The sequence below is a fragment of the Sipha flava genome, unplaced genomic scaffold (genome assembly GCF_003268045.1).
Source record: "Sipha flava isolate LNK unplaced genomic scaffold, YSA_version1 134_pilon_pilon, whole genome shotgun sequence".
NCBI lineage: Eukaryota > Metazoa > Arthropoda > Insecta > Hemiptera > Aphididae > Sipha > Sipha flava.
Window position 1 is genome coordinate 2038307 of NW_020271760.1, and position 27350 is coordinate 2065656.

The 27350-nt window shown below is 33.5% G+C and overlaps 1 protein-coding gene across 1 annotated transcript in view; it reads right to left on the minus strand.

Moving 5' to 3' along the window:
• LOC112679335 overlaps positions 1–6195 on the minus strand; it is a 52686-nt gene extending 46491 nt beyond the window's left edge. Inside the window, exon 1 of the mRNA XM_025549101.1 lies at positions 4826–6195. Coding sequence (XP_025404886.1) covers positions 4826–5933 — 1108 coding nt within the window. The 5' untranslated portion in view covers positions 5934–6195. The remainder of the gene's footprint in view (positions 1–4825) is intronic.
• Between the last annotated feature and the right edge of the window lie 21155 nt (positions 6196–27350).

The window sequence follows — 27350 nt, forward strand, 5'->3', positions numbered from 1 at the left end:
CGGGTAAATTCAGGTGCGGATATAAGGGGAGAGGTTATGAGGGCTGAAGCCTCCCCTTGGGCCTTAGGTACTTGAAATATTTAAAAGCTACCTAAATTTTCAATTTATTAGTTAAAGTAAAGAGGAGCAATATTATATAGGTTCTTATAACATATTATAATGCTTATTAACATTTAAAAGTGATTGTTAACCATGGTTATTTCTTAAGTCCTCAATAGTCCTGACATAGAAGGATAAAAACAGAAGATTGGTAACATTAATTTGCTTATAAACTATAATATTTTTTCAACTACTAAATATTTTGCACTCTTGCCTATGTTATTATATAATGTATATTATTATTTTATAACATGCATGTATGATGAATTAATTAATCTATGTATCATTTTTTTTAATTTAAAAACTTAAACTAAATGCTTATGATTTGATGTATTTGAAGTAAAATTTTTCGTCCAGGGGCCTAGGGAAGATTTTAGAATTTTTTTTTTCGTGAAGATAAAAAAATGTTTCTTGGTCACACTAGTACTAGTATGACATGTTTTTCTATTTTACATAAATTGAGTAATAATATGTTTTTTCTGTAGTATGAATATTATATTTTACCATCAAAGCGTTAAAACTATATTATTTTTTATTAACTTATCATCGTAGGCTTGCGAATTATTAAATCCTACGAAAGTCGCGTGTCTTCTACAATGGTGGGGCCCAGACCGGTTGCTCCTTCTGTTCTACTCTTTTACTGGCTCTGGTGGACCCGTGAGGTGCTGGACTAAAAAAAAGGTGAGGGGACCTTTTTTAATTTCTAGATTCACGTCGGGTTACATTAAGACTTATGCGAAAGGACTTACTAGTTCTAGATTTTTAGATTTACGAAGAAAGAAAATTAGTGTTGGAAAATATATCAATAGATAGTAACTTAATTTTATCAATGCATGTTACTACAAGACGCAATGATGATTGAAATTTCAGTATGGTTGTATCTTGTAATCTTGTAGTATTTATATTTTATACATAAATGAAAAAATATACAATTTATTTTATACTTACTGCTTAGTACCTACTCAGTGACTGTTTAATATTAATAAACTTCTCTACAAAATGTTAACGTACAATTTGATGGTCTGTGACAGCGGTTCTCAACCTTTTTGAGTTCGCGACCCCCTATAATGTTATCAATATGTCTAACAACTCTTTTGTAATGTAAGCATTGAAACATTTTACAAACTGTTATTATTGTATTTATTTGTGTATATATTTTACAAAAAAAAGTATATTATAAAAGCCAATTGGCGTTAATTAATAGAAAAAAAAAATTATAATTATGTAAATTTTAATATTTTGTTAATTTAATGACTTTTTTGTTGTTGTTGATTTGAAATAATTTTTTTTCACATGATGTGAACGTAAAAAAAATTGTTGGTGACTCATCGGTTGAGAATCGCTGGTCTATGATATATTTAATCGTTTCTCGATTTAACACCTAAGTACCTATACACTACAATTCAGATAAACAATTATGATCATGTAGGTGCTGTAGAGGGGATTGGATAAAATGTTTAATCGAAATTGTTGAACGGGCAAAATTTAACTAAAAAAATATTATTTTAAGAAAACTGTTTACTTCATTTTTTTTTTTTTTTTTGGGATACTTAGAAACATTTTTAAACTGTATTATTGTATAATTGGGTTGTTTGTAATTTTTTTACCATTTTATATGTCGCCATAGATAAGATACAATAAATATAGAAATTCTAAATATTTTTTTTCACGATTTGCGCTTGTTATCGCAGTTCGGCGTGCAAAATATCATTACTTTTCTACAATTCCAACATTCCAAATCATCAATTATATGCGATTTAAGAGTATTGAGATCAGAGATACCGCGCAATAAATTGAACGTAGTTAATTTTTTTACACTTCGACTCAAGTCATCTGCACGCGAATGGTCTCCATCGAAAAATTAATAAACCGATAAGTCAACTATAAAATCGTTTCGGTTCGTATTTTTTCAGTTTAAAATGTTCGTTGCATATTAGCGATAAATTGTACTCTCGTCAGTAAATATGCAGGTTGAATCGAAATGTGCGACACATATCGCACGCCAATCATATAAATTTGTATGGAAAAAGTCCTTGAAACGTTACAATAAAAACTTATTAACGAAAGTTTGAGCACCGTCTTGCGTGTGTTTGTGCGGGTACGTGTGAGCTTAAACCGAATGGATGAGTTGAAATGTTAAATGTGTCGAAACCAAGATGGCGTTTTACAATAACAGCGTGGTCTACTTTAGCGGTTAATTAATTTTTGTAAATTCAATTAATTTCGGTAACAGTATTATTCACACTGTGTGGCGAGCGATATTTACCCGATTAATTTATATCAAATTATTTGTAATACATAAATTATATGCACATAAATATTAAAACAAAAATGATACTATCGCATTGAGTTCAGGTACATTTGGCATAGGTTTGGAACGCACAGCGTAATTGGAAGACAGACGAACCAAAAAATTAAGAAAAATTCCTACACTCCGATTTTGGCAACGGCGCTGACGGTACATATATGTTTACAATGCAATATACCATGTTATATGTTATTTGTGTAAATGTTTTCCATCGTGTCGGACAATTTACCTATTTCGTTTCCGGGTGATCCTAACTACATACTGCTTTTGTCATATATTAATTGTGAACAATTACTCGACGAAAACGATTTGCGAAATAACATGTATATATTCCTAAATATTCATTAAAATAATATAACCTCGTTAATACTATATACTAGTTATTTTTATTTAATTTATTTTTTATTTTTGGATTATTATATGATTAATACTAGATATGAAATGATATTTATTTTTCATTATTTTCAGAGCAGATTTCCGGATTAGATAAAGAATATTTCTTAAACGTATAATAAATTTCGTCAAATTTTAATTTAAATGCATAGGTTCCTTTTTTGTTACACGAAGGCAAATTATCAACTTGTTATATCACTTAGTTCAAGTAAATTAAATATTCAAGCATTGATTTAATCATTTCAAGAATTTTCTTCTACGAAATGTTTTTAAACAATGTATTGGTATACTATTATTGGTCATAAATGTTAATTAAAAAATATTGTTTTCTATGTGTTGAATGGCACTTGGACGAATTGAATACATTGTTCGTGATACTACAAACACACAAATTTAATTGCAATGTCATTGTACTACGACAATTGACGACGAAAGCCGTATTTTCTGTATGATAAATGAAAACATATATGTCATTTTTAACATAAGATTGATTTACAAGGTAGCTGTTACAGAGTTTATATTTTTGTTAATTACGAACACGAAATCATGAGACGGAAGAAAAATAAATTCTATTTTAATATCGATAAAAAAAAATACTCTAGTAATGGTTGTATAGGTCTAAAATATTGGAACGGGGTGCTGTAAATTCAAATGGAACCCTTCTAACCCCCATAAAAATAACTCGAAATCATAACAGTCATACGCAATACCGATACGTATAAAAAGTTCTAAAATAAATGTCGACTGTATACGAATACGTTTTTGGGTTACAATTCATTGATAAAGTTTAATCCTTTATTACTATTATAAATAAGCAGACCCGTATTTAGGGGGGGGGAACACGGGTAGGCACATGCTCGGGGGCGTCAAGTCTCAGGGGTGGCAAAATATTTTAGCGAAATTAATTTTAAAAATAATGTACCTAATGGAAAAAAAATAAAACAATAAAAAAAAATAAAATAGTAGGTATGTTTTACAATGTTATAATTTGTAAATAAAAAAAAAAAATCGTATTTTTATTATATGATATTATAATTTTTTAATTAAAAAAAGGAAATCGTATATTTTATTATGTTATAATTTGTTTAATTTGTTAATTAAAAAAGTATTACACGATTTTCATTTATAAGTTATATATTAATATTAAAGAATCTCGATTATGGCCGAAATAATAAGTGTTATATTATTATTATTATTTATTTTGGTAGGGGAGGGAGAAGCGCCAAATTTTTAAATACGAACCTGTAAATAAGTAATACCTGACGAGTCTTAGATCCATTAATACCATCAGATATGGAAAATAATTTAATCTGTGTATATTGCTTTTTAAGATATATTTAATTGAAAAGCATAAACTAAATTTAAATAAAACCATTGGTAAGGTTGAAATATATTTTGCTGTTTACCCCTCTCTTAGTTGCATCAATATTTATCCGTAGTTTGACTGAGCTTAAGATAAACAAATTTTAGACGCTGTTTGAAAAGTAACTTTCTAAAGTATGATTTAGTAAACAAATAAATGGTCAGTCCTTATATCGCGTTGATATTTAACATTATTTATGTAACCTCTATACAGCTACAAAAATGTTTTACATATTAAAATGTATAACGAACTGTGGTGCTAATGATCATCTTGCAAGGATGAAACGGATCGCACCATCTTTATCTATTCCTTAACATTCGTTTCACCTCGTATAAGGTTGTGACTATTATTTTAACTATGTTTCGCATCAAGGTATAGGTCATACGATCTGTATTGAACAGTTGCACACCACAAGATTATAACACTCGTATACGAGTATATTATTATTCAAAATCAAGTTTTTATCGAACCGGATTATACAGAGAGGTGATTGTTGTGACCGTAAAAACCCTTAATTTTAAAATGGAACCTTTGAAGCTTGTCGATATCCGTTTGCATCGGGTTTCGCTACACACGGAACGACGAGAGCCAAAAGTCTACGTGGAACGAGAAAAACGACGGATTTCGTACGTATTGTCTAAAAATTAATAGCTAGGACTCACCGGCTCCGGACGGGTCACCGTGAAGTTGATCGAACGTCTTGCTGGTCATCTGGAACAGCGCGTCCAGCGGTGATGAGTTGTCGTTGTTCTTGCCGCCGGCCGCTTGCTGTTTCCTGGCCGCAGCCGTGGACGACGACGACGGGTTGGACTGGGTGCAGCTGGCGATCTCGGGGCTGGTGCAACAGTCACTGCCGTCCGTGCTGGACCGGCCGCTGGTGCACGTGGACGTTTCGTAGTCAGCCGACTTGGGCCGCAGATGGTTGTTGTGGTGATGATGATGATGCTGCTGATGCTGGTTATGGTGGTGCTGCTGCTGGTGTTGCAGGTGTTGGATGAACAGCGAGTGCGGGAACAGGGCGCTGACGACCGCGGCGGGCTGTCGATGAGCGGGCGGCGGCGGGGGTGGTGGAGGCGCGAACGAACTGCACGGCGACGGCTGATACTCCTCGGTCCACGGTCTGACGATCTTGCCCACGTCCTCGGCCGGATGGTGCTGGGACGAGGCCGTGGCCGCGGACGGCTGCTGCGTTTTCGGCTCGTGGCTCAGTATATCGGCGATACTGAACGACTTGACGCCGGCCACAGCGGGCTGCCCGTCCTCTCCCCCGGCCGCCGCTATGGTCCTGCCGCACTCGTGCGTGGCCGCCGCCATCATTGTCACGTCGACGCGGCCGTCCTGCTGATGATGCTGCGCTTGCATCCTGTGCGCCGGCCGGCGTTTGGGCGCGAAGCTCTTGCGGTCGCTGATGCCGTAGCTCACCTTGTCGATCTGCACGGTGCCCAACTTCTTCAGCGGTTCGAAATAATCGGACGCGGTGCCGCCGTCCTCGTCGCCGGACGACGACGAGTCGGATCCGTCGCGATGGCTCCGGTTGCCGCTGTCCGGGCCGCCGGACTCGTGCAGCCGCGCGTAACACTCGGCCGAGGCCGGTGGCGACGGCCTGCCCACGCTTATGTCGTCCATGTCGTCGGGCCCGGGGCTGCTGCGCGGCGATCGGCACCTAACGGCCGCGTAACCGCTCAAGTCGGTCGGATAACCGCCGTAGTAACTTTTGTTGCAGGTGGCGCGCAACGCTATGGATTTCATGCTATCCGCGACCGGTGTCATGGACCGTTGCGCATGTCCCGCGAGACACGATTTCAACAATAAAAAACGATCCGTCGATCGGCTCCGCGAGCGCACAAAACGACGGTGGGATAAAACAACGAGATAAAAAAACCAACAAAAGTATCACGGTGAACACGAGACGACGACGACGGAGGGAACGAACGACGTGCGTGTGTGCGGCGACGGAGCAGAACGAGCGTGAAGTAAAACGCGATCGGTGCGCACGGGCAGCGAGTTCACTGGATATTGTGATGTCGGTGCCGGCGCGTCGCGCGTTCAACGTCGTGCCGTCACGCGCGGTAGGGAGCGGCGGCGTTGGGAGGGCGTGCACCGGGAGGGGCCGCGCGCAACGGCCAATCGGTTGGGTCGGCGCCGCCCTCCGATGGTCTCCTCTCGGGTCGCGGTCGCGGTCCCACTCGCACACGTTCTTTGACGAAACACTCGGCCACCGCCGTATAACCCTTTAATTACGCCTTCTTTGTCGGCTCAACGACATCGCGCATCGACGACGCGGCGGCGGCCCTCTCCTCTTTTAGACGCTAAATTATGTTTTCTTTATTACACACACGTGTACGTGCGTGTATCGGCTTTCCGCCGCCACCACCACTACCGCCGCTGCGTTAACCATCACGCGCGCGCGCGAGCGCGATACCCAGTCGATTTATCTCGGACGTAATTTATTAGCATGATACCCGTCCACGGTCCCCCGCCCCACGGTTCTCCCACCGACGGCCAAGATTATTACGCACACGGTCTCGCGCGCACGCGCGTTACGGATGCCCGTCGTGAGCATATTTTTCTTCTCTCGCTCACCGTCCCTCGCTCTCCGTCGCTCGCTGCACTCGCGGCGGTGTTAATAATAATTATTATTTCACACGCGCGCACACACACACCGAACAATATACGCGCGCGCGCGTGTGTGGACGTTTGTACGGGGGGGCTTTCGTGACGCTAACTGGGTGGCCTAACGAGTATTAGTCGTCTTGGTCGTCGTCGACGTGCACGGCGGCTGGGCCCACCGACAAGGTTTGTTTTTTCTCTCTCTCTCTCTCCTTATTCATACTTTTATCCTGGACGCGTCGACGACGACGACCGCGACGCCGCCGGACTGTTTTACAACGTTATTATTCTACAGGTGTGGCGCGGCGGTGCACCGGACTGTTACTATTATATCGCTTGGAATTCCTTTGGGTCGTCGTAATAACGGCAACGAGAGAAACTTGTGCGCGGCCGAGGTTTACCGGCCAATTAGTGGGCGCTGGTATAACAACGGCTGCACATGTTAATACGATATGTAAATCGGTAGAGTCGTTCGACTAGAAGGGCGTGCAGGTGTATCGCGACCGAATCCGTGTCCTCACCGGGTCGACCGAGGAGCCGTGCTGCAATATTGGGCATGCAAATTTAAAAAAACTGGCTAAATGTTTAATGTATGTGTACCAGTTTCATTTAGAGCTTCGTTCGGAACGCTCTTTCAGTACGATGCATAGGATTATGAACAAAATAAGAAATAGAACGGGGACAAGAAACTTTGTAATCCTGCGTGAAAATTAGCGCAGAAGGACCCTCAAAATTCGATGCAGATACTATGAATGTGATGATTGATTTGTACTCACGTTAAAAGCAGCGCCGCATTTGTTTAATTTAATTTATAAACATAACATGTACTAAAATATATATGATTTAGCTCATAATGGAGCATTATTAATGATATAGTAATGGGTATGAGTAACGTATGTATAGTAAATGTCTATTCTATTTTTTTTTTCGTACAATTAACTAAAGTTAGTTTTTTTAAGAAATTACGTATTCTATCTAGGTATCTAGGTGTCTATCTAATACCAATAAATTGAGCTTAAAACGATACTTTTACTTCCCTTAATTATTTACTTCTAAAGCATACCCCCTTGGAAATTTACGATACCCTCCTCCTCGAGATGGAAGGTCTGAAATAAACACTGGCCGTGCGAATCTAGGTTTTTTTCGGTACGTCGCTCATTCGCTTAACATCGACTGTTTATATTCTTCAGTGTTATTTTACGTTCAACGTTTACTTTTCTTTCTTTTTTTTTTTTATATATATATATGTCACATAATTTGATTTTGCCTAGTGCACTATTTTTGCTTGGGTCAACCCTGGAAACTATATGTTTATACACAAGCGTAGACCGTTTTAATATGGCAATGTCTGTCATGATCGCGGTTAATCCAGCCCCTACTTTTAATATATAATACCGAAATATTGCCGTCGATCAAGTAATTGAAAACGACACGATGAACAAACGCATACTAATACGTCCATCACATTTATTTACACATCTTTTTGCTTGTATACCGTAAATAAAATACACCGAATGCGCTAGTTAATTTCCCAAACGTTTCAAAGATAATACACGAGTAATGGGTCTGTGCGATTAATTTGCAATTATATATTCAGAACGTGAGTATTCTTCACAAACGGTGTGTTCTCAATACTGTATTCACAAGAAATAATAATGTAATACAAGAGAACTAATTTACCTAACCGGACACCCGAAACAATGAAATACAAATGTATATATTCAATACGTATAGATAGATGTAATATTGTCCGTTCAGTTTACGAGACGATATAACGCGATAACTAATAAATTGACCCGAAAAAACTCGCGAAATTTTGTTTCGTTATTTAATAAATGTCTTTTAATTAAAATGTCAAAAAAAACCTTCATTTGGACGACTTTGATTTAAAATGTCTGTGTTTTTTTTTTTTTTTTGGGCTCAAGTTGGAAAACAATTTGTCTTCCTTTTCCAATAAAAACTGTATAATTTTGTTATTTTTATTTTAACGATTTACGTATTGACCATATTGAATATAAGTACGCGAACACCGCACAGAATAAGTAGGTTTCTACAATATGAGCACTAAAACCACACCATTTTGACGAACTACAGCGGCCAGTGGTCGGTGTAGAACAACAGACATCGGCGGCTGATCACCCTAGACAGCAGTAGCCGCGCCTTGGACACCGTAACTTTAAGAGTTGAATAATATTACATGAACATGAAAACCATTTAAAAATATTAATTTTTTAAAAAAATGTATTACGTAGATACAAAAATTCGCTTATTTCCTCAAGAATATCTATTTTTTTAGAACTATACAAATTTTATTTCTTTAGGAATGTAGGTATGTATAGTTTTCTAGTCTATAGAGTTTTAACACACTAGTGAGGTCGGCATTATGACGTGACATCAAGGAAAACATATTATATCCATATTTAGAATTGATTGCAGATGAATAAACCAAATATTTTCAAGTTATTTTATATAAGTAATGTATTCTACTTTTAATCCTATACACCTGCAGTGGTTCCTAACATTTTTTTTCATTCGATTCTTTCTGAAACAATTCATCGCATCTTCCAAGAATACATTTAATAAAATAAGATGCAGGTTACACTAATGATTTTACTCTTTGTTGTTATTTCAATATTCAAATATCTTCATTTGTCTTTCAGAGTGGTCTAAAATAAATGTTTTTTTTATATTTACTCCATCCTTCTCCGTTCAACTTTCGCAACTCCAAAAGAAGGTGCGCTACAAAGTTTGGGAACCACTGATCTACATATATAGTAATTTGCGCCAAACTAGTGTTAAAAGATAAAATAATTATTATTATACGACTACGAGGATCCGTACCATAGATCTATTCCTTGCACGTGCACGCCTCTAATCGCACAAGCATCGTATAAGAAGTGACTTTTGTTTCAAAACGAATCATGAGATGATAGCTGTACAATGATTATCAGCGCAGTTGTGTCCCGACGAAATTCTGGTAAACGAGTTTTGACCCTCAAAGGGAGTACATTTAAGCCGATATTCTACACAAAATATAATATATTGTTTCGTGAATTGAAATGAAAATATTTTTATTAATTCAAAACCAGAAACGTGTTCATTGTATTATATAAATATCCAGGTATATTGTATAAAACTTTTACTGGATAAAAGTCCATTTCGTTCATTATTATTTTCGTGCAGAGATAAGTGGTGAGCGGAAGTACAAAGATTGTCATTGTACGTTTGTATAAGATAACGAACTATACTACAGTCGAGTCTCAATAACTCGAATGTCAAGGGATATAAAAATTAATTCGACTTCTGTATTTTTTCGAATTACATAACTCAAATTTTTTTTGAAAATACGAAAAAATTCAAGTTAGATATTATTTTTTATTTATTTAATTTGTTTTTATTAGAAATATTATTATGTAAATGTATATTTATCAACTGCATAACAATTAAAAAAAAACAAATTTTAAATAAATTTCCTATATACCTATGTATTTATTAATTAAAAATGTATTAAATGATTACATTTTAAAACACAAAATATGTATAATTCTTACAGTTTAGAAAAATAACTTGAAATAAAAGTTTGACTTTGGGTTGTTTTAAAATAAAGTCTTCAATTTCTCCCAAGTGCTTGAAAAGTTTTTAATGCACCTTCGGTATTTTCATTGGATATTCTTACTTTATCAAGTGATACTTTCGCTTCTATAGTAATAAATAATATATTGTAAAGACAACTAATGTATTATTCTAATGATAAAATGTAAGAAATGACTTCGAATTATCTATGCTCAACTATTTTTACAGTTGACTTATCGTGATAAATATTGCATTGAGTGCATAGGAATTTCCTAGGAACAAAAAAAAATCGAGTTATCAAGGTTTTCGAGTTATCATCGAGACTCGACTGTATATAAATATATATATGGAATTATATTCGGATATTCCAATATCAGTAATCTTCCACGAGATATAGTTTAATATTTTATTATAATATTATGACGATTTTTATAGGAAAATTATGTATTCTAATTTGAATTATGAATTTCGAAAACACGTATAACCTAAAAATAACGTAGGGACTTAACTTGTGTAATCGGAAAAAAACCCAGGGACACGACTTGTTTGCAGCCATTTCTAGCACGGCAGTAAATAATAATCGTATAATTTTTATTGCCGAAAAAAAAAAAAAAAAGAACCCTAGTGCAATGGCCCCACATAATGTAACTAATATGATGCATTAGTACACGGATATATACCATTATGAATAACATAGTTCGGTGCGCAGCACATGTGTCCAACGGGGTAGGTTAGATCCAACAACTTGAGGGAGTATAATATCGTAAGTGTTTATTCATACGCGCAATACGAAAACGTTCTAGATTAGCAGGGGGGCGAAAGATAGCTACACGGGAGATATATTTTTCCACTTGCGGAATTAAACGTCGCTGCACGAGTTACACTTCAGAACAACTGTTGCCGAAAATCATTATGGTTTAGTTGTAGTAATACTATACGGACGGTTTCTATTTTTTTTCAACGCACACCACTCGTATTACACTCGTTGCTCATGTGTTGCAACGCGTATTGTTGAAAATATTTTTTTGACACTGCATCAACACTATACGTTATACGGCCCATTACTGTAAGACATAATGTAAAAATCACTTTATAACACTATAAAACACTTACGTTTACCATTATATTGTTCACGAACAGTTGTACGCTTGTCTTATCGGCTGTCATATTTTTAATACACTTTTTCGATTCGCTGCCTGTAATCTATGCAGTGCATGATGGTAATACGCCGTTGTGCACCGAATAACTACAGTAAAACCTCGATAAGACGAAACTTCAGTAAGACGGAAACCTCGGTATAACGGAACATATTTTTGGTCCCGTTTCAAATTACATACAACTAACTAACCCCGTCAAGACGAAAACCCCGTTAACACGGAAAAATATCATGGTCCTAAGCGATTTCGGCTTATCGAGGTTTTACTGTATAATACATAATGAATGTATATATAAATTAACTCGCGTACTCATATAAATATTAGCACCGCTTAAAACACGATTTATAACCAATAATTGTTGCGTTAAATTACGATAAATTGTACGGAGCGTGTCTGTTACTTCGTGAAGAGGGAAAAACATATTTTCCGGTGCGATTCGTTAACCGATTGTTTCTCTCGGCGTCCAATATCGCGACCACCATGTAACCACGCTATTTACGTTCGTGTTAGAAACATCGGAGGGAAGAAAAAAAGAGGAAACGACATTATCGCTGCGATATTCGGGGATACGATTAGGTAAAAAAGACGAACGCTATATTTTCGAAGAGGCAACGAAAAGTAGGGAACGGAGACGGTACAATAAATAATAATAATATACATATCTAATGTGCGTTTATACGTATATACGCGCGCGCGGGAAACACATGTACGCTGACGTGACGAATGTTTAATGGGGCGATTTCCATTAGGTAAACCTGAGGCCGTGTAATGGTGTTTGCGGTAGGCACGGGACGTGGTAATATCTTTATGTTTCGTCTGTGCCTCTGTGAGTTTACCATAATTCCTTCCGTTAAAAAATTCCTTCGTACTCCTTATGTTATGTGGTCCGTTTTTTTTAATTTTTTTTTTCCATCGTATTTTCGATTTCACATTTGACACGCATCGTACGACGCGTGTACTTCTAACGATAACGTATTGTTTATTCAATACATTACGAGGCATGCGCGGGATAGGTACGCTCTTTGAGTTATTCAAACACGCGTTACGAACACGTTTTTCGACCGTCGGTGATTTTGACCCGCGCGCGCCGCGAAATGATTTATAGTATACTAGCGCGTTTGTACGTGAATCGCAAACAATAACGTTCATATGATTAGACTACATTAACTTATTCGCGTAATATTTCGATGCGTACGGCGAAAGGAAGTTTAATCGATTAGCTATGTGTAGCCTGATTCACAGATTATCATTATTAATTACCATTATTATACACTATTTCATGAATTCACAGATAAATATGTATGTAGAGGATTATGAATACGATGGTCATTAAAAGCGGAAAACATAAACATTTTTATTTATTTCAACGAAATTAATATTTTAGAATAATGATTTATATTCATCATAATATATCATTATGTGGATTGGTATAATTTTTTGGAAGCAACGAAATGTTTATTTTTAATTTTATATTCGTCAAACATATTTCACGGTTCTTAACAGAACACTACAAGAAAAAAATGTTGAAGCTCCTTTATCGTAGTTCTTAGTCATATTGCTCGTGTAAAAATTTAAAAGGACCGGTAAGACACAGCAATATAAAAAAACATTTTGACTTCCCGTCGTGATTGGAATGATTTGGAAAAAGTGATAGTGGAGATGGGACGACGGGGCTTGTACGTTGAAACGAGATTTATCAAAAAAAATTCAATACGATCCACAAAATGTCACATTAAATCTTAAATTAAGACCCACGCGATCGACAAATACGACGGTCGGTTGAATAACTCAATTAGTCGGGTTCTCAATGCACATTGACCGATCCGCGTACTAATTAAGAAATCGCGGCGATAAATCAAATGTTTTTGAATATTTGACGTAATGATTACCATAGTAATCTAAATACTCGCACAAACCTATACGTACACAAATGCACCTACAGATGCAGTGTTTGCAAAAGACCGGTCCGGCCGGTTTGAATACATTAACGTACACCCGTTCAATGACGAAGACAGCGGTCGCCAATTATAATAATAATTACATGCATGTCTGTGTAGGTGTACGCGCGTACGTAATATGTAACTCGCATAATAATTACGCACGTGATGCAGTTAATTACTCGCGGCGGCAGCACGCGTACAATATTATACACAAATTATCAACCACTGCTGCCGCGTCAATTATTATTAATTATTACCGTTTTCCAATCGTAGTCAATAATATTCTTCGGTACGTTGTACCGTGTACAGGTTTAAAATAATTAGTCTATTGAACAATTAAATGGTTACCATTTGAAATCATATCACGTGATATGTCCACACAATGTACACAATACAAGAGCAACACAGGTAAATGGTAATAATCATTGATGAAACAATAAATATTAAATAAAAATTATGAAATGGTTAATACTCGTAAATAAATAAATAAATTCTTAACCTGGAATATTAATATATTTATAAAGTTAGGCCGGTTTCGAATTAAAAGTTCATCGTTACGTATATATAAAGTCAATAAAATCCCGACCAAATATGAAAAAATCAAATTACCTAAATAGGTTAATCTTTTATTTATTTTTATTTATTTCTATAGACAAACTATTTTTTATTTATTTCTATTTATTTCTATAGACAAACTATTTTTTATTTATTTACATATTAATTATTAGTGTTGGTCAACAATACATTATTAATTGTTAATATCGTATTTATTTTCTCGTTATCGATTTAAAAATGAGTATGCCATAAAGAAAAAATAATAATTTCAAATTCTTTCCAAACAATTGTTGGTTTTTTTTTTTCATCTGTTAGAAACTCTCAAAATCTAGGAACTATTGCTAATGCTCTTACCAATATTAAACCAACCACTTCTCTTCGATTTTTCTAGTTATCTAAATTAGGTTTTTTAACAATAGATGAAAAATATTAGTCTTGTCAAGTAACTTTTAACCCTTTACTGCCTGACTTGAACAAATTATTATTTAAAAAATACTTTATGATCGTAAAGTTTGAGAAAAATAACTATACTTATTATTTTATAAACTTATTTAAAATGCTTTTAATTAACTTATATTTGATTGGTGTAGCTATGTACTTTTTTTAACCTAGTGGTTTTTTAACAATTAATAATAACATTTTTTTTAACAGTCAATAATATTTATGTTTATCGATGACACAACAGTAATGGTAACTGATGAAGTCCAACAGACTGCGATTGATCAACTCAATAATATTTCCAATGGGACTAAACGTTGGACAATCAAAATTAACAGTGACAAATCAGTGCACGTGAACTACACTATGCGTAATATTTATAGTCCAGTATAATTAGACCAACGGATCATATCACAAAACAATTCTGCTAAAATCTGGGAATATAAGCGAATACGTTGACTCATGATTAAACTGGAAATATCACGTTTGTCGGAAAAACAATTGCAAATTAAAGAGAAATCGAGGAAACTATATCGGCTGATCGGAAGACACTCCGAACTAGACCTAACAACCAAACGTATATTGTACGTAGCAATATAATTGTAACCAATATGGACATATGGAATACAACTGTGGGGTTGTACTAGTAAGTCCAGTATTGAGATAATTCAATGCTGCCAAAACATTGTTTTACGTACTATTGCCGGAGCATACCGGTACGACAGAAAAGACTTTATCCACCGAGCTTTGATGATGATCTCCGTCCAGGACGAAATAAATAAGTTTACCCGATAACACTAAATAGATCTGGATTAATACACTGGTCTAACAGTTATTCAATTACTCGATAACTATCAAGACATATTAAAGAAACCGAGTTAAGATGGTATTATTCCCGTCCACTTCTGACCAGTCGCACTTTTAAGCTGTAGTTTCAAACGGTTTGAATGTATAGCACATAATTAAACACAGCCACTTAATGATAAAGTCCTGCCAATTGAACAAGCCGGATTCCGCGAGGGTCGTTCTTGTTGTGAGCAAGTCCTAACCCTAACAATGTTTATCAGAGCAGGATATCAAAAATTCTTATTAACAGGCGCTGTCCTAATAGACATATCTTCTGCGTACGACACAGTGTGGAGGGAAGGATTACCCCTGAACTCAACAGAATAATATGGTGTAGAAAGAGGCAGATCTTATTAACAACATGTTGATAAAACAAGCGGATGATAGTTCACTTAGATATAAAAGAAAGTAGATGGAAGAAATTGAACAATGGCCTGCCCCAAGGTTCTGTACTGGCACCCTTACTTTTCAATCTTACGTCTATGACATGCCCGAGACTAAATCATACAAATTCCAGTACGCTGACGATACAGTCATAGCGTGTCAGGATAAAGATATACCTAATTGTGGAAAAACACTTGAAGAGGACCGAAAAACCTTAAAACTGTACTTTAAAAAATTATAACCAAATCAAATCCGTATGAAACCGAGTCTATATAATCGTTCATCTAAATAACAGACAGGTATCCACGACGATGAATATCACATTCGATGGGGAAAATGTACAATACAACCCTACACCAAAATATCTTAGTGTTACTCTAGACCGATCCTTAACATACAAATGACACATTGAAAAGCTAGCACAACAAATAAAGACAAAGAATAACCTATTAATGAAGCTGACGGGGACTGGATGGTGATCTGGAGCAGAAACGCTGAAAACAGCAGCACTTTCAATAGTTTACTTAGCTGCCGAATATTGCGCAGCGGGGTGGACTCGAAGTTCACATGTCAGGAAATAGACGAACAATCAAATACAACTATGCGTATAATAAGCCCACACCTACTTCATGGCTACTAATTCTATCAAATATTCCAACTCCTCCACGAAGAAGCGAAGAATTTCTAAAAAATAAGTGGAATAATTACAAAAATAACTAATTTACTTTGTTCTATTAAATCTTCGAAGAACACAATTCAAGCCATGCATTTTAAGTCACTCTAAATAATCTACATAATCTCACCAAAGACGCAGTTAAATGTCTTAAAGAACTTCCAATCCAATTATGATTATACAATGACGAAAATTACCAATTGGACACTTTTCATATTTCTTCAAAGATTATAACCCTCAAATTTTAAAATTTTTTTAATTATTACTATTATTATTTTATTTTACTCTTACACACTGTTATCCAATCAAAATCATTTAATGCTAAATGTTGCGAAACCATATGAATACATAAGGTTTTACTGCTTGACTGTATCTTAATCCCTTTAAGTTATTACCAGGTACAACTCAATCAATTTGTCTATAATTATTTGAAGTAAATTACGTAAACATAAATTATAAAGTTCATAAATATTGAATAGTTTTTTTTCTTTATTTTTAACCTTGCTTTTAAAAATATTTGCAGATAAAATAAAAAATATAGAATTGTATTTTATTTTTATTTATAACTATGTAATACGAACTAAATAAAAAATAAGTTTAACATATTTTATAAGTCAAATAACACTAAGAAAGGTAAAATAATTACATATTACTTATTTTTTGTATTATTATTTATTATAATAATTAATGTCAAGTGGAATAATAAAATAAATGTACTATAGCGATCAGTGCATAGTCTTCATCATATGACCGTATGGTATTTTTTTCTTTTGACGTTTTCTGTAACCTTTTTTAAATTTTTCCTACTTGCAGAATAAAGAGATGATAAAATAATAATAATTTTTTTTTTAGTACAAGCTTCCGATCGCACAAAGTTTTCTTCTTAGTGAGATACCAATAAATATAAAAAGGATCAACAAATAATTCCGCCTGTTGGTGGTCCTGTAGCACCGACGAAGCTCAGATCCTCAAAAGACGGGTTAATATATTAAAGAAATTCAGAAACAATTGCAATGACGTGATTTTGCGAAAGAAATAATTTTATTTGTAATAATAATATGAAACTAATTGTGACATTTGTGTCTATTTTTTTAATTTTTCATCAACATAATACATTATTTCGTATAAAATATTTTACATAAAATACAAACTTATGTTTTGAATAACTTTTATTATTCGTAGGTTAATTATAGAGATAGTGTATATTCTGAAATACGAAAATTGTCATCACTCAAATGTCACACAATGCATACACTCGTATACGTGAGTCATTGTCCACTTCAAGTGTACCACACCGGTAATTAATGGCCATTTTCATGATGATGCGATTCGGATTAAGACACGCTTGTGGTTATATAATTCATCGCGGAAACAACAAAAATAATCAAATTGTAGAAAAAAAAAAATCGACCCGCTTATTTGTAATAATCGGATTAGTTTTGATTTAATGAAAGCGAACGATACGGTTCTGTCTGTATTACGTTTATTTTTCATACGTACCTAAACTGCAGTGGACACAACACGAACGCACACAGACCTAGAAAATCAGTTACGGATTGGTCACAGCGGTTGGACGTACTAAATGTTTTTAGTCCAAAAACAATTAATAATTTATTCAAACCTTGGTTTCCACCAGAAACTGAGTTTCGATCGGTATATTGATTGGTACTCGTATGATGGGAAATTATCGAATTGCGTTTCTTACCTAAAATAAAATGGTCAAAATGCACTTGGTTCAAATGCAATTTATGGTTGAACTGCAATTCGGTAGAAAAACGCGATATTTATACTTTTATAAATAAACGGAACGATATTATATTTCTAATATGACTAATCGTTCAAATCAGGATAAAAGTATTTTCTAATATATCCTTATACTTCGACGAATAGTCATTAAAAGTACAATCAATGTATTTGTCTGATCTTCTTAAAAAGGGGGAAAACATAGCTACTATTAAAATTTTTAAATAAGGTTATTTTTTTCTGCATTTTAAACTTGCATATAGTTTACATACTAATACTAGGAGGAAAAAGTTCTCATATGCGTTAGTAAAATTCTACATAATATGCACATTATCACTATATATTTATGAATATAGAGCATGTTACGTATTGTTTTAGTAATAATAATATTTATCTATTGTCGTTAATACGTTACTCAACCGCTGTTGCAGTATATTATCATTTATTCTATGCAGTGGTTGGCACGATATAGTAACAGTGTGTAAATGGATATATGAAAATCGTATTTAAGAAACCTAACCGTAGTAAGGCGGAAAAAGACACTCGGGAGAACGTGCGCGCGAAGTGTGTGCTGAGCGCACAGTGGCCACAATGAAATACGCTCCTCCTATGGTACAGTGCCATTGGGTTCCACTCGACGACTGTTCGACGACCACGCCTGTCTAAATGGGTAAAAAAAAGCAAAAAAAAAAAAAAAGTACTCTAAAAAAAAAAAACAATAATGAGCAAACGCATGTAGGCACACACACATAATAATGGTACACGTTAAAAAATATCCACGCACTTACACGCTAAACGATGCGACTACGTATGTTAGTTGTTACTACAAACAATAATAATTATGTGTATTACGTAAACATCGTACGGGAACATATAACCCTTGTGACGGTGTTACGCGCTCGTAAACAAAAACGTTATTGTTTTATAGGTAAAAAAATAAAAATATATATAACGATGTTATTGAAATGCGACCATTACGACACGACTTTAACGGTCCGCGGCGATGTAATATGTACAATATTTTATTACGCCCGTGCACTACCGACCAATAATATATAATTTACCGTACGGGGGTGTACACGTCTACTACACATGTGTCTTGCGCGTAAACAGTTTTAAACAGAATTTCGGATATTATAATGATTGCGTATAAGGGTCTTTTTTTTTTTTTTTTGTGTAAATGAATTAAACAAAAAAGGTGTAGCCGTGCCCATGAATAGGACTTTATTTGGATAAAATTCGCAGTACTACCTCATCTCCTCGTCGACCGTTCGTTCGAGGGCACGTGATTACGTTTAATGAATTATAAAAGACGTGACAAGATGAAAATATTTTGGGTTTGCGCTCGACTCGTGTAATTATCTGGGTCTGTTAATTTTCCGATTTCCGTACCAAGTGAGACGTACATCGTAACAATAATCGATACTACTTACAATAAACTCGTACGTTCTGGTTTGCCACGTGGTAGGGCAACAATTATAAAATCATTTGTGAACACGCTACCTTATATATGATCTTTGCATAATGTTAAACGATTTATTAGTTTTGGTTAATACATAATATATGAATATATTTAGCGTAAAAACGTATTATTAAAATGCACCTTTAAAAAAGTCAAAACAAAATAATCCAGTAAATGATTAATGATTCAAATACATAAAAAAAAAGTAATTGTCGGGTAAAATGTGTAAAAATTTTTATTCTTACATTTTTCACTATTTACAACGTTGTCGTTTTCCTGGACGCATTTGTCGTTCATTAATTTTTATGAAAACAAGAAGAAAATTTTTAAATTTCATATTATTAACGTGTAATATTAATAAATCTACTTAATGTTATAAAATATATGTAAAATATACGGATCATACATCTTCAAGTTGCAAGAACTATAATTAACATCATATTAGGATTCATTGATTTTTCAAAATCATATTGACTTAAAAACTTTAGTCATAGGTCAAAAATTCACGAAATCGTCGTTTAGAATTCGCAAATAAATATGTATTAGGTTTACACAAATTTTTTTAAAGTCTAATTACAATTAGACTATTGTCTAAATCATAATTTTTCCCTCAATTTATATTTTTGTACATTTTGTTTTTTATTTTATTTAACATTTTGTTAGTACTACTACCGCTTACCGCCTAAGTATATTTTTGACTAGTAGATGTTTCACACTAAAATAGTTGAGTGTGTTGTTACAAAAGTAAACATTGTTAACGCGCAGATAAGATACACTCATAATAATTCACAGCGTAAATTTAATTAAATTCTTATTAATAATCTAAAAGATATAAATTAACAGCTAACATTGTGTACGACAATGTTCATTAACATAAATTTATTTCAATGTGAAGTTCTATGACATTTCCCGCAAATCCTAGGATTTTTTTATCGTCAGTGCTATTAATAACACTCTGAATGAGTTGATATAAATTCATTGGTCACTGTGACTATTAATAATGTGACTTTAAAATTGTAGAACGGGTATTCGTACACATAACTACTACATTTATAAACTAAATATTTCAATAAAATTTTAAAAACTCGTGTAACTATTAAACACAATTATGAACATCCTTAGAAAAATATAAAAGAAATTTTACTATAATATTTTCAGTAAAATCTCAAGCTTTAAAAATGGGGTATTATGGATATTTTTCATTATCATACATAATATCACACTTTTTTAAATATCATTTGAACTTCAGTAATTCTAAAAACTATGGAAAATCTGAAAATATGATATTGTAATAATTTAATAGTAAGAAAAACATATTTATAAAACATCATTGGTTGAAACAAATACAATGAGAAACCATGTAAACAAGTATACCATATTTTAATTAATTCCACTTCAATGTATTAATCTTACAAGTTATATTCTTCGATTGAAATGAGGAACGTATACTTTATGTCTTATCAAGATTATTTTTTTAGATAATAAGACATGAGTCGAGATGGTTAAATGGCTTATAAAAGTTAAAGTAAGGTATGGGACATTTATAGTAAGATAGTTGTCAATGTAATGAAGGAGCGAGAAGAATACATGATCGAGGAAGATTAATTGAGTGTACCTGGAAAAAGTATTAAAATAGATGGTATGTAAATGGGTACCAAAAAATACACGGACGGCTGAATCCAAATATATAATATAATATACATATGAAATCGAAAATGAACAATATATGTTACATCCAAATCGTTATAGATGTCAAGACACTTGATTAAGAGCTGTAGTTATTTTTAACATCCATTGCGCTAATATCAATACATCTCATTAAATTTTAAAATTTTACGATTTAAATTAAGTTGGTATAACTATTTACACTTTACGATTTACCTATAAATGTATGTTGCGTTTTTAGTTTTTATTCATCTAACTCGTCGCTTGTAGATGTGTAAATTAACAAACAAACAAAAAAACTCACTTACGTTTATATATTGATAATTTCAAGTGTTTGATATTTTAATGCAGTTTACATTCAAAAATGATTAATACAAAAATATCAATAGCTTACGTTATAGCGTTTATACAGCAACGTTACATAAATTACACATTTTGTTTTCCACGTACATACCCATCAATTAGATAACGCATTAATCGTTAAAAAAATAGAAATATATCTGTTCACACCATACAAATTTGTTTTCAATTAATACGTTTGTGTGTACGATTTATAAACGGGTTTTAAGCCGTGTACGAATTACAACGCGCATGTATACGTAATAAACGCTACGAGATAAACACCTCTCTTATCAAGAGCTAACCACCAATGTGTTAATTAAAAAACACTATTTCGTTTTTATAAACAGAAACATGCGCATACGATTTATTATCGGATATATTTTTATCGTATTTATGCGTAGTATTTCGATGGAATATCCCATGCTTGTGGCGAACGTCGTTGGTGGTAAACGTGCACAGTTCCTCAATACATGTTATTACGGACGATATAATATAAACTGTTGCCTTCTTATGCTACACGCGGCTATATACAATATATAATAGTATATCAATACGTACGGTGAATATATAATTTGAAATAAATAATGTCTACATCTAAACATATTTTAAATAATAGTATGATCATAAAAATAATATTGTGTACGATGACCAGGTGGTTAGATTTACGTACAAACAATTTTAGTGTTATTTTTGTCAAATAAACGAAAAAAAAAAGTTTTCTCGTAATACCTATACTGTAGAAATACAATATATTAATACAATAACTTAATAGTTATGACCACAAGTGTTCGATGTGAGCTAGAATTTGAAAGTCAATGTATGAATGATTAAAATTGATTCTTTAGAATTTAATTGTCAATCAAAATTTTGTGAGCCTCAAGATTTATTTGTATATTTTCATCATTCAGATAGCTGTTTTTTACATTACGATCAAAATCATAACATTTTAAAGGAAATAGTTTTACTTTTATACTTTATAACGAAAATAAAATGTATTAATATGTATATAATTTAACGACTAAGTGTACCTAATGTTTAGATAATAAACAATGATATTATGATACAGATATATTTTTAATAAATGGATAATCAGTTGATGCATGACTTAAAAAATGATAGCCAAAATAAGAAATTTGCATATGAATTTAACTAATTTTCAAAGGATATCAATTCAGAATCGTATTATGTTAATGATTCAAAGCCCTCTGTTAAACTACTATAGATAAGTTCAACGATCTATGTAAAAATTTGTAATTAATGTTTAAAAATATAAACATCTAAAATTGCTTAAGAAACAAATAAATTATTAATCATGTTTATTTTATAGGTGTTTCATAACCGTATGAATTTAAAACTATCAATGTATCGTTATTATTTTGAAATAAAATATTAGAATCTTAAATAAAAATCAATATAATATTATTAGGTTTTGTTATTCATAAATATTAAACTCGGAAAAACTATATTAGGTATATATACTTTCATTGCACTAAATTAATATTATGATATTAATAGATTTTGCTTATCAAACATTATATTATTTCAATAACTAAAAGTTAATAAGCCCTCAGAAAGTTTTTGACAATTATTCAACTTAAGAATTATTTCTTACATTTTTTAACCAAAAATGTTTCGCTCAAATTTCTATATAGATAAAAAATAGTATTTGTAATTTTATATTTATTTTATTTTGTATACATAAGCATAAGTTTAAATCACATTAAATATAAAAATGATTAAGATATCGAATTTAAAAATGTACAATTATTTTATAGTACATACACTAACAGATACATATAAATACAATACACAGATACAATACTTAATAACAGAAACTTTGATTTCTGATAAAGCAGCAGATTTTGCGATGCACATTAAGCGAGTAATACTAGATAGTTTATTTAATAATTTGTGAAAGAAAGAGGAGATTCGAAAAAAGAAAGAAAATTGAGTGGGAATTAATGGGATGATAAAGAATACAAGGGAAAGTAAATCAGGACTATTCAATCAGACTGCAATGAGATTGGTGAGAAAAGAGAGATTATTCAAAAACCCATAAGGGTTTCTATGGAGAATCCACGTTAAGCATGTGAGGAAAGAGAACAATAATATAACAATAACATATAATGATACAGCTTAAAAGTATAGCTATAATAGTGTTTTTCATATAGAATATAATAAATAATCTCGTTGGTGGTTCGAATTCGTTGTATACTTCATAAGAAGACTAAAAATAAACGAAACAGATGTGAATAATATAAAGAAAAAAATTAGAGTATTTAGAAATTATAAAGTAGATACTAATTTTGATGGTACTATCATATCTTATTTCTGACTAGAATGTTAAACAATTATTTTTAATAACTTTTTTAATAACTCCCCTCCACACTTATACCAGTTAAATTATAGTCTCATTTATTTAAAAGCAGAATAAACAATAAATAATTGCAGGATATATTTTGTGTGTATATATATATCTAATAAATTTTTTGCGAAAAATCTTTCTACATCATATTACACGGTGTAATTTTTACAAAAAAAAGAAACTTGTTTGTTTTTACAAACGTTATATGAATACGTGTATAAATGTAATTCATCGATGAAATTACAAATAGTCAAATAAGGATACTTGTATTCTTTATCCATCATAGATCTCATGGGCACACATTCCAATTTTACAAAACAATTTTTTTTGTACCCGTTTAAATGATATTTTAACTTTTTATTGACCTTCGTAGATTTATTCGGATGTTGCAAAGCTACCGTTATGGCAATCAATCGTCGACCAAACCTTTTCACCATTTCAGAACATACATTGTCGTTTTTTACTTATTATAACATTACAAGCGACAACAACGGGTACGGTAGCTATATAATGATATCAACTATACGTACAAAGGGTGTAACGCCCATCATCGGTGTTTCTGTACAAATATATTACTATAATACGATTACACTACTGTAGAATCATGCGGTGTGACGTTTCGGTGTCAATGGGAGTATCTAAATAAATGGGGTTGAATTATATCGTTTGGTTTATATTATGTACCTGTAGGAAAATGTGTGTACCAAATTTTTTCTTACTAGAAATTCAATTTCCAGATGAGTGACAGGAAATTGTCACCGTAAGAGTTACGGACCGTAGTATTATCGAAATAATTTGAACGACCGCACACGTTTTACTTTTAAAATTATTGTTTAAAACCCAACATACATAGATGGAATCACATAATTCTCTACAACACTATCATAGATAGATTCATCGATTCATATCAATTGCATCTGAAATGCGTCAGTAAGCACCTAATACTTTTACCGATTTTTTTTTAAAAATTTTAGTTAAATAAAAAAGTACAACTTTTAATCCGTAAAATATTTTTCAAACGTACCATGCGAGTAGAAACAAAGTATATAATATTCTCCAACCGCGTTAGTTCAATCGTATGTTCATGTACTTACGTTTGTTCGTATACATCATAAGTGCCGGTATTTGTAACGTATCACCAATCGCAATATTAATCGATAAGTCAGTGGTTCCCAATTATTGTGAAGCCACGGACCCTTAACTTAAATTGGTCCGGGGACCCTTTTTTTTTGTAAATACTTACTTTTCAATTTCGTTTAATTATGAAAATGAAAAAAAAAAAGTACGATTCATTTTAAATCGACAAACAAAGTGTAGTTCTACGTTCTGAATAATATACAATAATATTGTAATAATGATATTTATTTATAAAAAAATTGATGATCTATTTTTTTTGCGATAATCGAGTTTCAACAGTTCAAAAGTATCCGGAAATTCAAACGATTAAAAATTAATGATTTCGATGTGGGGGAAGTACTAACCACCAATTGGGAACCACTGTGTTAAGCAATACCATGTTTGGATTAATGATCGTAATCAGTTTATCCGTCGAATGCACGTTGCAATACATTATTAATACACTGCACGATTGTTCGAAGTATGAATAATAATAAAACACCGCCTATGTGTCGACGGCGCGTTCGAAGTACGTATATACTTCTTTTGCTCGGTTCTAATTTCGTATTCCGCGGCACGAAATGAAAGTAATTTTTAATGGGTTTTCCTCTTATCCCCGTGTTTTATATAACGAAACGATGAAATGTCACCGCCGCCGCGAAGAAAAAGTCACGGTAATTAGTTGTGTACGAAACGTCACGTTCGGTTCCACATTAGGCCTCTCGTACAAACAAGTAATAGCTCTTCGGGACGTATGCAATACGCGCGTGTATACAAATCTCCGTGCGCGTAACGTCGTCCGAACCGATATGGCACGAAGCGGTAATTTAAAAAAAATCGTACGAATCGGCCACGGTTGCTGCGAATTTTTCGTCAATACGAGAGGATGTCGTCATACACGATTCAACTTGTACTGTTTTCCTTTCGATCGAATTGTTACGCCTTGTTTTTTTTTCCCGTATGCGAGAGGTATTTTACACGAAAACCGCATGTACATGGTTACGCGGTAGGAAAAGGACCAGGAAAAAAACTTTGAGTTGTCCATGCGCGTGCGCGGCTGTTGTGAATCACGAGGTAAAAAAAAATCTCATTTAACCACCGTCGTCGGTCGCAATAACGCGCGGTGCAGTCGAATCGGTCCGTAGCTGAGTAGCTGAGGGGATGGGGAGTGGGAAACATTAATCGATCGTTTCGATCTCGCGCGCGTTGTGAACCGAAAATGGGGCGGGTGCGCATCGAACAGCAGCCCACACAAAAGGTGAATGAGAGGTGTTATTTAATGTATATACAGTCCAAGAGTTATATCGATTTGCATCTTGCTCGTGGCCGAAAACCTGTACCGGGTTTACCACTCACCGCGCGTGGTGCTGCTACCCCAAGCACCAAGTCCATTAAACGTCGATTGAAATCGAACGCGCGCGTAAAATCGGTTACAATTTTCCTATTCAACAGTTCCATTCTCCTTTTTTTTTACGGTTTTCACGCTGACCCATTACTGTAGGTACGAGTACATGTGCGTGCGCGATAATGTGAGGTAATAACGCAGAAATAATGAAAAAAAAAAAATAATAAAACTCATATAACAATAATAACACGGTTGCTCTCGTGCCACGGTGGCCAACAATAATGTAACGAAACCAGCCTGTATACGTATAGCGAATCGTTTGTATTAAAAATATCCTAACGCTCTAATGTGGTTTGGAATTTTTTGGCACGTTAAAGCATCCCGAAAAAGATTTATACGATTCCGAAGAATAACGTTCGCAGATGGTGTTTATTAAGCCGTCATGCGCCGAAGTGAGTTCGAGTATAATAGATTATAACATCTATATCTCTCAAGACCAATTGCTGAATTAATGAATAATGAACATGTGTTCGATAAAAGGTAGATAGCAACAATTGTAACCGAAACGAAAAAAAAAAACGATTAATTGGTTGTAGTGAAAATAAATGTATTATAGATTTTCTGTATAATAAGAGTTATGAAAACCTTGAACCTTAGATGTACATGCAGTGTATTACATATAACTAATTTACGAAAAAAAAAAATCAAATTGAAAAGTAATATTATTTATCTGCATTAATATCGCACAGATGCTAATTTCGTAAAAAATCGTAAAAAGAAAATAAATATTCATAGATCATAATTTTTGGGGAAATTAAAAATACAGTAATCTACAAAATGTGTCAAAAAATAAATAATAATTGAAAATACTTATCATATCTCAACAGAAATTACCATAAACAGTACATATTGATAAATTAAATATAGGAATTAATATTAAATTTACTATACAAATGATAGTTAAATACTATTG